Genomic DNA, 12,068 nt, shown 5'->3' on the forward strand with positions numbered 1-12,068 from the left:
AAAAAGTAAACCACCCCATTGTGCATCAATGGGGTGCACAACAGGGCTGAAATATATTCAAGCCCTGTTTCATTTCTTCCTTAATTTCTTTTCGGTTTTCAAGGTTTACTGCTCTAACATACATTTTACGATGTGTTTTGTCACATTATACCCATTCATACTTAATAGGTTAGCAGTGCATTAACATAATTATTAAAACATGAACAAGTCACACTTTTTTTCATATAAATGTAATTTTTTAAACTTACCGGATATAGACTGATACTGTATTACACTTCCCGTCACATGGCTGTTTCCATCATGGCTGATATTCCATTGTAATGTAACAGAACGACTTGTCATATTAACTATGGTTATGTTACATGGAGGATCAGGTCTACCTGTATTAGTAGAAAAATAAATCTTAGAACACATATTGCAATTTCAAACCACTATCTATAATATGGACTTATTGCGTTGAATCTCATTTTCAGCCGGTGTTCTTGTGCAAACAAACGTGCATTTGTTTGGATAAAAAGAAAACTATGTTAGGATAAATTCAACTAGCTATCATATTCCCTACGAAATAATAAAAAACAACCCAGGAATTTTAACTTTATAATGTAAAGTAGCTGCGTTGCCCGGCTTTTCCCGGTTCAGCTTGAAAATAAAAATTGTGTCAAGTGACATATGTTCAACAATCAGGCTTAAATAAATAAATAAAAAAAAAAACATGAAAAATTTCCCTTCCAAACAATGACGGCAGATATTAAAATTATTTTAAGAAATTAAATCGAGAAAAATGGATTTAAGAAAACGTAACCACGGAAACACAAATAAAATAAGTTTAAGGAATTAAAATGCAAAAATAAATAAATAAATAAAAGGTTAACAATTTGAATGGAAACGACATTTTTTGAACTTGATTTAAAGAGGCTTGTAACTTTTTTTTTTTCGTTTTGAGATAGAAGTTTAGTTTTTCGATCATAGGTCGAGATGAATCTGGAGTAAAAATATCGCTTTTTCCAATGGTGTCAAAAAAAAACTGTGGGACAATTCCTTCACTTTTTATTGATAGATTTAATGAAGAAAGTAGTGCCTAAATTTCAGCTAAGCCTAAAAAAAACGAGCTAAAAACGCAAATAACTCCCGTCGTAATTAAATTAGAGCATTGGAACAAATTGCGTAGAACGCGGAAAATTCTACCCTTTCAAACGATATATTTGCAAATAATTTTTCACCCCTGTATTTGTGAATTTGTGTGAATCGGGCCTAAATTGGAATAAAAAAAGAACTACTCATCGATTTTTTTTTTCGAACCGGTTTGCAAACCTTTCCGGTGTTAAAAAAAAAATACTGTGGAAATTTCAGCTAAATCGGCAGGGTAGTTCTCGAGTTTTGTGCGTTTAAACAAACAGACGCTTTTAGGAGACTTCATTTTATGCTATGTAGAGAAGAAGATACTGCTTTGAAAACAAAATCTAAACCTTACACCAGAACTTAGTAAAAGGAGTGAGCATTGGCTAAGCAAAAGCTTGGCCACGATGCTTAAGTCACGTGACTCGACAACGACGAATGGTTGACACGTTTTGCGTGAAGTTAGCGAAACAAACCTGATTTCTTCCAATGCATTTCGTTAAAATATATTACGTGACTTGGGGTCTTTCATTCACGGATGAAAGTTTTCACTCCCTCCATTTTGTCTCTTCTGAATAGTCTAAACAAGTGACCTATAAAACCGCACCAGAATCGTACTAACTCTGGTCTAAGAGTGAGGCTTTAAAATTGCGGGAAATTTATTTTTAAAGAATCATTTTAATAGCATTGAAATTAGATGTGTAACATGGTTTGCTTTGAAAGTAATGTAGATTGTTTATTTATTTTTTTAAATGTTCAATTTGATACCTTGTACAATGTACTGTATCGTGGCTTCGTCGGACCCTATATCGCTCACTGCTGAACAGCTGTACGTTCCAGTGTCGTTTCTATGTGTCTTCATTATGTGGAGCTCAGACATCGTCTGTTGTGAGTTTGCAATGTCTCTTATAGAAAACCTAGAACGAAACAAGTATGTTTATTTAATAATGCAAGCGATTATTAATAAAAAGAAAATATAAATACAAAATATACGGGGGGTTTAGTCAGAAAGTTAGTTGCACTGCTCAAGAAAATAAAAAAGGATCGAAATTTTACAATAACGTTATTGTTATCCTAAAGTTCCATTCAAAATCTACTTTTCAACGCAACCACCTCCGTTACTTAAGCATTTGTCGAAGCGCAGTACAAGTTTTTCGATGTCTTCTGCAAAGAAATCCCGTCCAATGTCCGATAACCATTGTTGGGTTACAGCTTTCACTTCGTCATCCGAATGGTACCGTCGCTTTGAAAGTTCTTGTTCCACGGAACCAAAAAACATGGAAGTCAGGAGGTGAAAGGTTTAGGCGGTTAGGGATCCCTCACTTTCCACCTAAACTTGTTCCACCTTATTCCCCTGCGCTCAGCGTTGTCAATATCTGTACGTCAATTTTCAAACATATTGCACCTTTCCCGATAGCTTAACGTGATATTGCATTTTCAACATACACTTCATGCTACTGCCCATAAATTTCAGTGTAGTTGCATTTTTGTGTTCAAAAAATCAAATCGTTGCACGCATTTCGAATTTGGACGCTACTTGCAGCTTTCGAGGGTTTTCCCTCCTTGGGAAAACCCTTTTCGAATAATTTTGCTCCACATTTGATTACTCTATTTGTGTAAAAATATATAGTTTTGAAAATAGTTCTGACTATAATTTCAGATTTTTCATTTACGTGAAATATCTTGCAAACACACTAATGAATCGATATACGTTTAACGTAACACCACAATACATTCAACAAACATAGAAAAACTGATATGCTTTAGGAAATTTGCCCAGCTGAATTACTTATTAAATAATAAGGATAAAGTTTGATTTAAAAATATTTTAAAAAGTCGTCATTCAACAAATTATCGGTTCAAATATATTTAAAACTATTTTTTAAAACAGTAACATCAATTTTAAGGTATCAAAGTGAAATCCTACCTAGTATTTGAAGTTTAAACGCGATTTACTCGAAACCCTAAATAGTCCACTTACATCGCTTTGCCTGCCTTAATTCTCCTATTATTTTTTTCGGAATTAACTTAAGTTTTGATATAAATCTATAATGTAAATATGTTCCTATAAAATAATAAGTACATTCATAATTATCGTGTCATTGCTTATAACTTATGAGAGAAATAAAACACATTCGTATGCAGTAATTAGAAAAACCAATAATAGGACGTGAATTGATGTTATTTATCGAGAAGGTTTCTAAAATAAGGTATTCGTGTAAACAAGTAATTAAAAAACAAAATTAATTTAAGGCATTTTTCCAAACCTTAGAAACGTATTTTTTTTAACTTATTTTCTACTACCCCATTTATTAATGCTGTTGAAACTTCTCTTATCAATAATTAAGTTACGTAGACTTGCCTGATTTCTGAAATGTTCAGTCGGGACACCATAATCCCCCCCCCCCCCCAGTGTTGAGAACTTTCAAAATTGTGCACACCCTTGACGGGATTTTAAAGTGCTTTATTGGGCAGTTCATTCTTGATGCTTTGAATAAATAAATGGTAACTAATTATGAACCTAAAACAGGGGTAGAAAGTTTGACAAATTATTTAATAAGAAGAAACACCTTGAATGAGAAATAGAAAAATTGAGCAATACTTTTCATTGGCTGGGACGTTTTTTAGAAAGTCTTTATCATTTTGGTCTTCTTGTAAAAATCCTCAGAAGTTTTTCCAATTTTAATTTTGCAAGTCAATGTTACAAATAACAAAGTGATCTTTAAAAAATAATTATTTTTATTCTTTTTTGGTTATCTGTATCTGAGACGTAAAGTAAACCGGCCAGGATATCGGGATTTTGTCTAAATACCCCGATTGTCCCGGTGAAACCGGGACGTCTGGCAAGCTTGAAGTTACACATCATCAGATCTTAACCACTCACAAGCTTTATATAGCAGTTTCATTTAACTGCGGAAGCTTATATGGAATACCTTAAGATATTGAACTCATTAAACCTCACAAGCATTTTTTTTTTTTTTTTTTTTTTTTTTTTTTACAAAAGGGTCATTTCATGGTGACTAAAGCAACATTCGCAGCAGATTTTCTATTCTTTTTTCTTATAACTTGGAGTAAAAATAATTTTTTTATGCCATTATATCAATTTAATGTGAAGATTCAAAATGTACAAGGTAACAATTTTTCACTTCTACCTTGCATTTGAAGCAAAATAATCGCTGATAAGTATTTTTTCAGCAAAAAAGGCATTGTGACTAACGTAACATTTTTGCTGTCCTGAGAAACAATGCTTATATAGCAAGGCAATTCTTTCTTAAAGTTACGCAGGCATTTAAAATTGGCTGATATATTTGGAAAAAGGGAACAGTATATTTTTAAAAAATATACCACACATTTATTATAACTGTTTTTTTTTGTCCCTTAGTTGCACTTTTACGAAATACTGTGTGTAATTAACGTAGCCATCGAATGCACACACACAAAAAAACTTTTTGTAATTAACCTCTCTTGCACTTTCATTACTTTTACACTTTATAGGAACTTTTTTTTTATGTTGCATTATGGTTTTTTTTCTTTCTTTTTTTCTAGATTAAAGTAAGAAATTGAATGGAAGGATTTAGTTTAATGACCTCGATTTGAATGTACCAAGAAAAGTTAATTGCTTTTACTAATTGAGTACCATCATTTTTGAGCTAGTTAAATTCTAATTACCTATCTTTTAAAAAGTTAACCTTATACAAATTGATAGTTTCACTAAACTCTAGTATTTGCCAATATACTAGCTATTGTCATAAGAAACTTCGTAGTACTATTCAACGACAAATTATTCTTTAAGGTTCATTGAGTCATCGAACGAATAGTGTTGCATAGCCTGCACTAAAATGTGTTATTGAAAAAACAATGTTCAAACATTTTTGCAGAATACATTTTTAATTCCAGATATCACTGCGAATGTTTACATTTCTATATAATTATTCATGCATTTTCTGTAATTTTCTACCGCAGCATGCATTGGCACTGTATCGTAAAACATCTTCAAATGTTTTACAACAAGCTGCCATTACTTCATTTTAATAATTATTGGATATATAGAATTTTTTTTTTTAAATATAAACGTTCTTCTTTGTGAAGATTGTTTTTCCATTTTCTTAATTCTTTAGCTTGGAGTGTTGTGTTTAATGCATATTCAGCAGAGTAACCCTTTAGTTTTATTCCCCTTTCTTTTAAAGCAATATTATTCTTTGAATTGGAAGTATTTCTTTCAAAAGTAGACCCTTAAAAAAAGGATTTTTTAAGTGGACAGTAGGTCTACATTGTAACATTATTAGGGGTATTTTTCTCCCTAAAATTTTTTGATCAATGTAGAATGTCTACTTGTTCAAAATTGTTAATTGAAACGTACATTAAATTAAATTAAATACATTTTTAATAATAACAGTTATTTTTAAGATGGTACGTTAATTACATCTAACTGTTATGTTAGTTACAGCTAAAATGTTACTTTAGTCATACTAATAATTTTATATCTACTGGAGAAAAAAATACTTTTGCACAAAGGGAGCAAGTGAAGTTGTTACCTGCCATGTTTATTGATATCGATCAAAGACTTGTCTTTCTGCCATGTGATAACAATAGGGGCATGTCCAGTCGCTATGCATCTCAAGGTTGTATTTGATTCTTCAGTGACTGTTTTCGTTTGAAAAGGGTCTTTAAAAACGGGTGGAACTGCAAAATGTTACAATAATAAACAATGAAATATTTGACAGTTATTTTCTAATAGCAACTTAAAATAATTCTAAATAATATGAAAAAAAAAAAAAAATAAATAAATAAATAAATAAACAAATAAATAAATAAATAAATACATAAATAAATAAATAAATAGATAGATAGATAAATAAATAGATAAATAAATAAATATATAAATATATAAATAAATAAATAAATAAATAAATACATAGATAAATAAATAAATAAATAGATATATAAATATATAGATAAATAGATATATAGATAGATAGATAAATAGATAAATAGATAAATAAATAAATAAATAAATAAATAAATAAATAAACAAATAAATAAATAAATATATTCTTAAGAATGAACTAACTTAAAACATAAAACAGACTGAACAGTAAACACATAATGACTCCACTTATAACTGCGGAAATAATTTTGTCAGAAGATAGTTTTGTGAGAGAAAAAATGTACTAAGAGTTTAGAAATCATTTCGAAAAGTATTTTCTTCACAAAACTGTTTACGGTTTTAACGAACTTGTTTTAAACGAAGTCTTGTTAAGTGGTACATTCAATTTCTTTCACAAAATGTAGCACTTGTCAATAATCTGCATTATGTAAATCATTTAAGCTACGAAGGCCCAAATTCCTGGAAAAAATACCCCAATAGCGAAGTGAATAAAATGAGGCTCCTATGTGAAGGCCATGATCAGTGGTATTTCCATAGGGTATAACTCCATATAAGCTGTATACTCTCAAACATTTTTAGACATATAGCGTATACATAAAATACAACACCAGCTCAGTCATTTCCAGCCAAGGACTGCAGTTTCGTGCTTATTAGCACTCAGCAGCCCGGCATACGAAAGTGACTAAGCTGGAGTTGAATCGAACCGTTGCTTCGGTCACTCGTCTCCGTTTGTGCTAATACTACATCAGCTACCAGTTTGTTTGGCACTCTTGGCTTCCTTATGAGGCTTTCCATCTCTAGCTTAGTAACTTTCCTATGCCGGGATGATGAGTGCTAGTAAGCATGAAACTGCAGTCCTTGGCTGGAAATGACTTAGCTGCGATGTATTTCATGTATTTCTGCTTTAGTCCTAGTTAAAGACGGTAATTTACTGAATATATAGCGTATACTTTCAAGCTTCATAAATTTTCATATTATGACATACTATGTATATGATCACATACACAAATTGAGCGAAATGGATTGCTGGAAGAATACCCTCAGAAAAATTGATGGGAACATCACTGGCCACGATGCAAAAAACCATTGTTAAGTCATCAACGGTTGCAACAACCTATGAATGCCAGTATGTGGTGATATTACAAAGTGCCGTTACAGTGTTTTCCTTATAATGACACAAAATATATTTTTGCAGTCACTTCGCAGTTAATTCAAACATAAAATGACATGAATATGTCACATCATTTATTATTTATCAAATGCCGGGTCAAATGACCATTAGGTCATTTTACCACTGCCTCTCCAATATCTCTCGACAACACAATTAAAATTAGTTAGTGCGGAGCAATCGTCCAGATGAGTAGCGAACATAACTTGTCCAGAGTTACATAAAGTACAGGTTGGAGAAACCTATAGGTGAAAACGGTACAAATAGACATTTAGACAACCGTGTCATACGAAAATTTGTCACATCATGGTTTCCGCGATTGTTACTGTGGCCATAGTGCTTAGCAGTGATGTCACTGAATTGACCATGACTTGCTTTAGGGGATTAGTTTGAATAGTCTATAAATTACTCATGTACAGGGTGTCCAGCAAAGGACTCCCTGGTTTCACAATTAGATATCTCGAAAAGAAAGGACGATATTGGAATAAAATAAACTGTGTGTTTATTGTGAAACTCATAAAAATCATATGCAGGAATACGGAAATCAGTTTAAAAAACTGCCAACAGGTGGCGCTGCACAGTATAATTGCAATCGAAGTCTCCATAAATAGTGCTGTGAAGAGGTTTGTTGTTTCAGCAGCAGTTTAGTCTCTCAGATATGCTTACATATACGCTAGAAATTATAGTCCAACCTCTTCGCAGCACTATTCATGGAGACTTTTATTGCAATTACAGCGTGCAGCGCCATCTGTTGGAACTTTTTAAAACTAATTTACAAGTTCCTGTATATGATTTTTATGGGTTTCACAATAAACATACCGTTTATTTTATTCCAATATCGTCCTTTGTTTTCGAGATATTTAATTTTGAAACCAGGGAGTCCTTTGCTGGACACCCTGTAGTAACTTGTCATGTAATGGTTTTATACACTTAACACCTAAAACACTTTAATATATTTTTTTTCTGAAAGAAAGTAGGAAAATAAATGGACAAAGGAAAGCTGAAACCTTTTGTTTAATACGTCTTCAAAAAGGTTCTACTAAATTTCTACGTTTCTGAGTCTCCTATGCCTTCTAAAAAATCGTAATCTTTTCTAAGAATAGCTACGATTTAGCAGCAAGGTAAAATAAATGAGGAAATAAAAGCATCCATCCATCTGATGAAATAGTCATGCAATACAATTGAAGATTGAAAACAGTATTAGATACGCGGAAAGACATTTAAAATTTATCAGAGTAAAAAAATAAAAGAAAATATATAACCCTAACTTTTGTGTTGATAGTTCTCAAAAATAGAAAAAAGAAACTATCCAACTATCCTTTTAGTCCTAATACAATAAATAAAAACAGCGCAAGAAGAAGAAAATTAATAGTTCTTCCTTACCTAACACGTATAGTGAAATGATTTTGCTAAGCCCGGCCGCAATATCGTTGCTCGCCTGGCACAGGTAGGGGCCGGCGTCGCTCACTTCAACATCAGAAATCATCAAAGTTCCGTTGCTATAGCGATGGGCGCGAGGATTAGAGTGCACGTACGTAAAATCCCCGGAACTGCTCTCTGGAGAGGAACAAACTCAGTACATAACCGAGAACTTGGTTGCAAGGGAAAAAATACTTAATGGAATAACGTTAATAAGATAAAGTGAAAAGCATGATCATCTTTAACCACACACATACATACATACATACATGAAAATTATGAATATTTTAAGCGTGATATGTCATGGATTTCGACTTACTCTCAGCGAAAAAAAATTGTCTCTGTTTACATTAATCTTGTAAAAAAAAAAAGCCATATAAGTGGCATTCAATCCTCTTATTATTACTTGAGGGATTGTAGAGAATGAAAGACAATACATGTGGTCCACTTAACGCACTTTATTGTGTTGAAAAAATTTTTTGAAAAAAAGTTGACTGAACATAAAAAAGGAGCATCTTTGCGACATCCCTTTGCTTATTTAACCGTCTTAAACCCAATGTGACTTTAAGGTTAGGGGAAGGTTGCCGTCAATGAACCGCCAAGATATTTTCCGAACCAGAGTTTGTGCAGACGCGCAATCAGTTTTAATACCTTCCTTTACCTGAAAACAACCTACTGCAGATTTGTCAAGTAGCTAAAATTACTTCATCATATTGTTAATCGGTCAGATAAGATATCTACTATTATCTTACTAATTATTGAGATTTTCATGTAGTTTTAACATGTTTTGAATATCACTAATCAATTAAACGTGAACATTGACTTAAAAGAGTGCCTTTTCAAGTAAAATTCCACACGCGTCATGTTTCATCATGATTCGTCGCAGCAGTAACGCCTATAAGAATATTCAAAATGACGCAGTTGCTATCATTGGATCACTAGGTATTTCCACGAATAGACCACATCATGACAAAAGTGGTTCATTCATGGAAAATCGCAAATACTGTTGTAACTTCAGCTCAATAACCTTTGAAAAGTTCTCAATTGGTTTAAAATATATGATAATAATGAAAAAAAAAAGTTTCTCGGTAATTCATGAAAACTCTTTCACTTTATTATCATTTCACCTCAATTTTTTTTTAGTAAAATTGATCAAAAATTTAAAACATAATAATACAGTTTCAAATTTTTTTTTCTGTTCCAGAAAATTGCAAAAATTAGTAAGTATGGCCAGCGGACAAGTGAGAGCATGTAACGTGCTACAGTTGGTTAAAGAAATAGTGGTATGGACCTTAACGAAGTATGCCGACGATAAAGAGTCCTGAAAACAATTTTCAACCGTCGTCGCATGAAAGATAAAAACGGTTTTTTGTTACATAAGTCACTTATTAGAAATTTAAGAGATAAGCCCTCCGAAATAGGAATATAGATAGTGAATTATATTTTGAAGCTAGTGAAGACTTTTAGTTCCGAAAAATTGGGGGATTGGCTTTTTAAGAGACTGAGAAAAATAACATATCCCACAGATTTAATTATGACAAAAATTATGTCAGTACTACATTCTCTGTTAGTTTGAGACTTAAGTTTCTGATTTCAGTAATAAAATGGTCAATAAGGTCTTTCACATTATAGAGAGCAAGTAAAATCTTGCGTCGAATGAGAAATGGATTTAACAAAACTCCCAACAGTTTAAATGAGATTGCAAAGATATTAGCTAAAAACGGTGTTGCGCAGGTTGGGAAAATATCAAGTGTTGAACGAGGTGTGATGACAACAGCTGTGTGTTGTGTGAGTGCATGGTTTTCTTTATATTCCTCTTATCCGAAAATAAAACATTTTATAAAATAAATCTCTTGTTCTATAACTTATTGTTATTTGTAGTATTCATTGATTGCCTGTTATAAATATTTGTAAGTTACGCATTGATATTTTAATTTGAGAATGTGGTCCATCAATGGAAACTCGATGGTTCATCCATAGCAGCCGATTGCCATGAATGGACAACATGCTAAAATATTTATTTTGTAATTTTCATTCTTTATTGTGTATATTTATAATCAAAGTGAATGTTATTATTAAAAGAGAAATACTGAGAAATTGTTTCAACAATTGACGTGGAATTTGAATTCGATTTCCTTTCTAAAAAAATCGAAATTTTTTATGTGGTTCATTGACGGAAACCTTCCCCTACATCAAATGTCACCATTTTATTTTTTTTATTGTATCATTATTACTGCTGACCCATGTGACTTGCGCGGTGCAATATGGCTACTTTACATCTATAATGTTGCTCCTAATACAGGTTAATATTTCAGTCACAGAGTCAAGAAACTAGTTTAAAAATTTTTAAAAATAATAACAAAAAGAAAAAAAAGCATTTTATTTAAGTTAAATGATACGTTATTCTTTAAGGTTCCCGAATGCATATGGTTATACTCTATTTCTACTCCATGCCATGGAAAATGTGTAAATATCTCTCCTCAATTTTAGCTGCTGTTTCTTAAAATTGAATTTACATTTTATAAGTTATTTTTAAAAGTCCCATCATTATTAGTATTATTACTTTTGACAAATATTATTTTTATTTTTCGTCAAGGCAAAAACATAAATTGTCAGTAATAAATAAAAAAAATCTATGCAACACAATTTTAATTCTGTAAGCAGTGTATGTATGTAATTGCTGTTCACCTAAATTAAAAAAAAAAAAAACTTTTTAAAATGATCCTATATTTTGTGAATTGATTACTTTGAGCCCAATTTTTTAAAAACAAGACACAGATCTCACACTGATAAATTATTGCTCCCCAGTGTTATTGGAATCATGAGTACCGTGATTTCTTTTTTGAGTCATATTAATAATACATTAAAATGCATGAATTTTATTTATTACAGCAATTTTACCTGTATGAAGAAGCTTTTTCCATAAGATGCTTGGAGTTGGAAATCCCACTGCTGCACAATCAATCCATACCTTATGCCCTAAAATAACTGACGTATTTTTGGGTTCTACTGTCCATTGTGGAGGGACTGATCAAACAAAGAAAAATATAAATATTTATGCTAACAAATTTTTAAAAAATACATAAAGGAAAAATAAACTTTATAAGCAAGATTTTTTTCGAGGGTTTTTATTTTTTTCTTAATTACAGTCAAAGCCAGAAAAGAACATGAAAAAGGGCTTAAGTTTTCGTAAAAGTAGTGCAATAAACAAAGTATATTTTTCCATAATTTTACAGCATACCAGTTTAGTAATACTACATTTTACTTTATTTTGAAGATATTATTACAACACATGAAATTAGGAAATCATAAAACTAAATACAGATCAATATGAGATATATTTTATCAAAGGGAGGTTGACATGCAATTCCATTCCCTTTCACAACTAGGATCGCCTTAAATGTCCAGCTTCATATTTTGAATTTATGTATACGAAAGCTGAAAATGCAAATAAACATAGATCTGTGGATTAAAAAT

The 12,068-nt window shown here is 31.6% G+C and overlaps 1 protein-coding gene across 1 annotated transcript in view; it reads right to left on the reverse strand.

Moving 5' to 3' along the window:
• LOC129222453 (cell adhesion molecule DSCAM-like) overlaps positions 1 to 12,068 on the reverse strand; it is a 207,010-nt gene that overhangs the window by 60,893 nt on the left and 134,049 nt on the right. Inside the window, 5 exon segments of the mRNA XM_054856967.1 lie at positions 249 to 380; positions 1,885 to 2,033; positions 5,652 to 5,799; positions 8,556 to 8,729; positions 11,493 to 11,618. Coding sequence (XP_054712942.1) covers positions 249 to 380; positions 1,885 to 2,033; positions 5,652 to 5,799; positions 8,556 to 8,729; positions 11,493 to 11,618 — 729 coding nt within the window.

The sequence above is a fragment of the Uloborus diversus genome, chromosome 5, assembly GCF_026930045.1.
Source record: "Uloborus diversus isolate 005 chromosome 5, Udiv.v.3.1, whole genome shotgun sequence".
Taxonomy (NCBI): Eukaryota; Metazoa; Arthropoda; class Arachnida; order Araneae; family Uloboridae; genus Uloborus; species Uloborus diversus.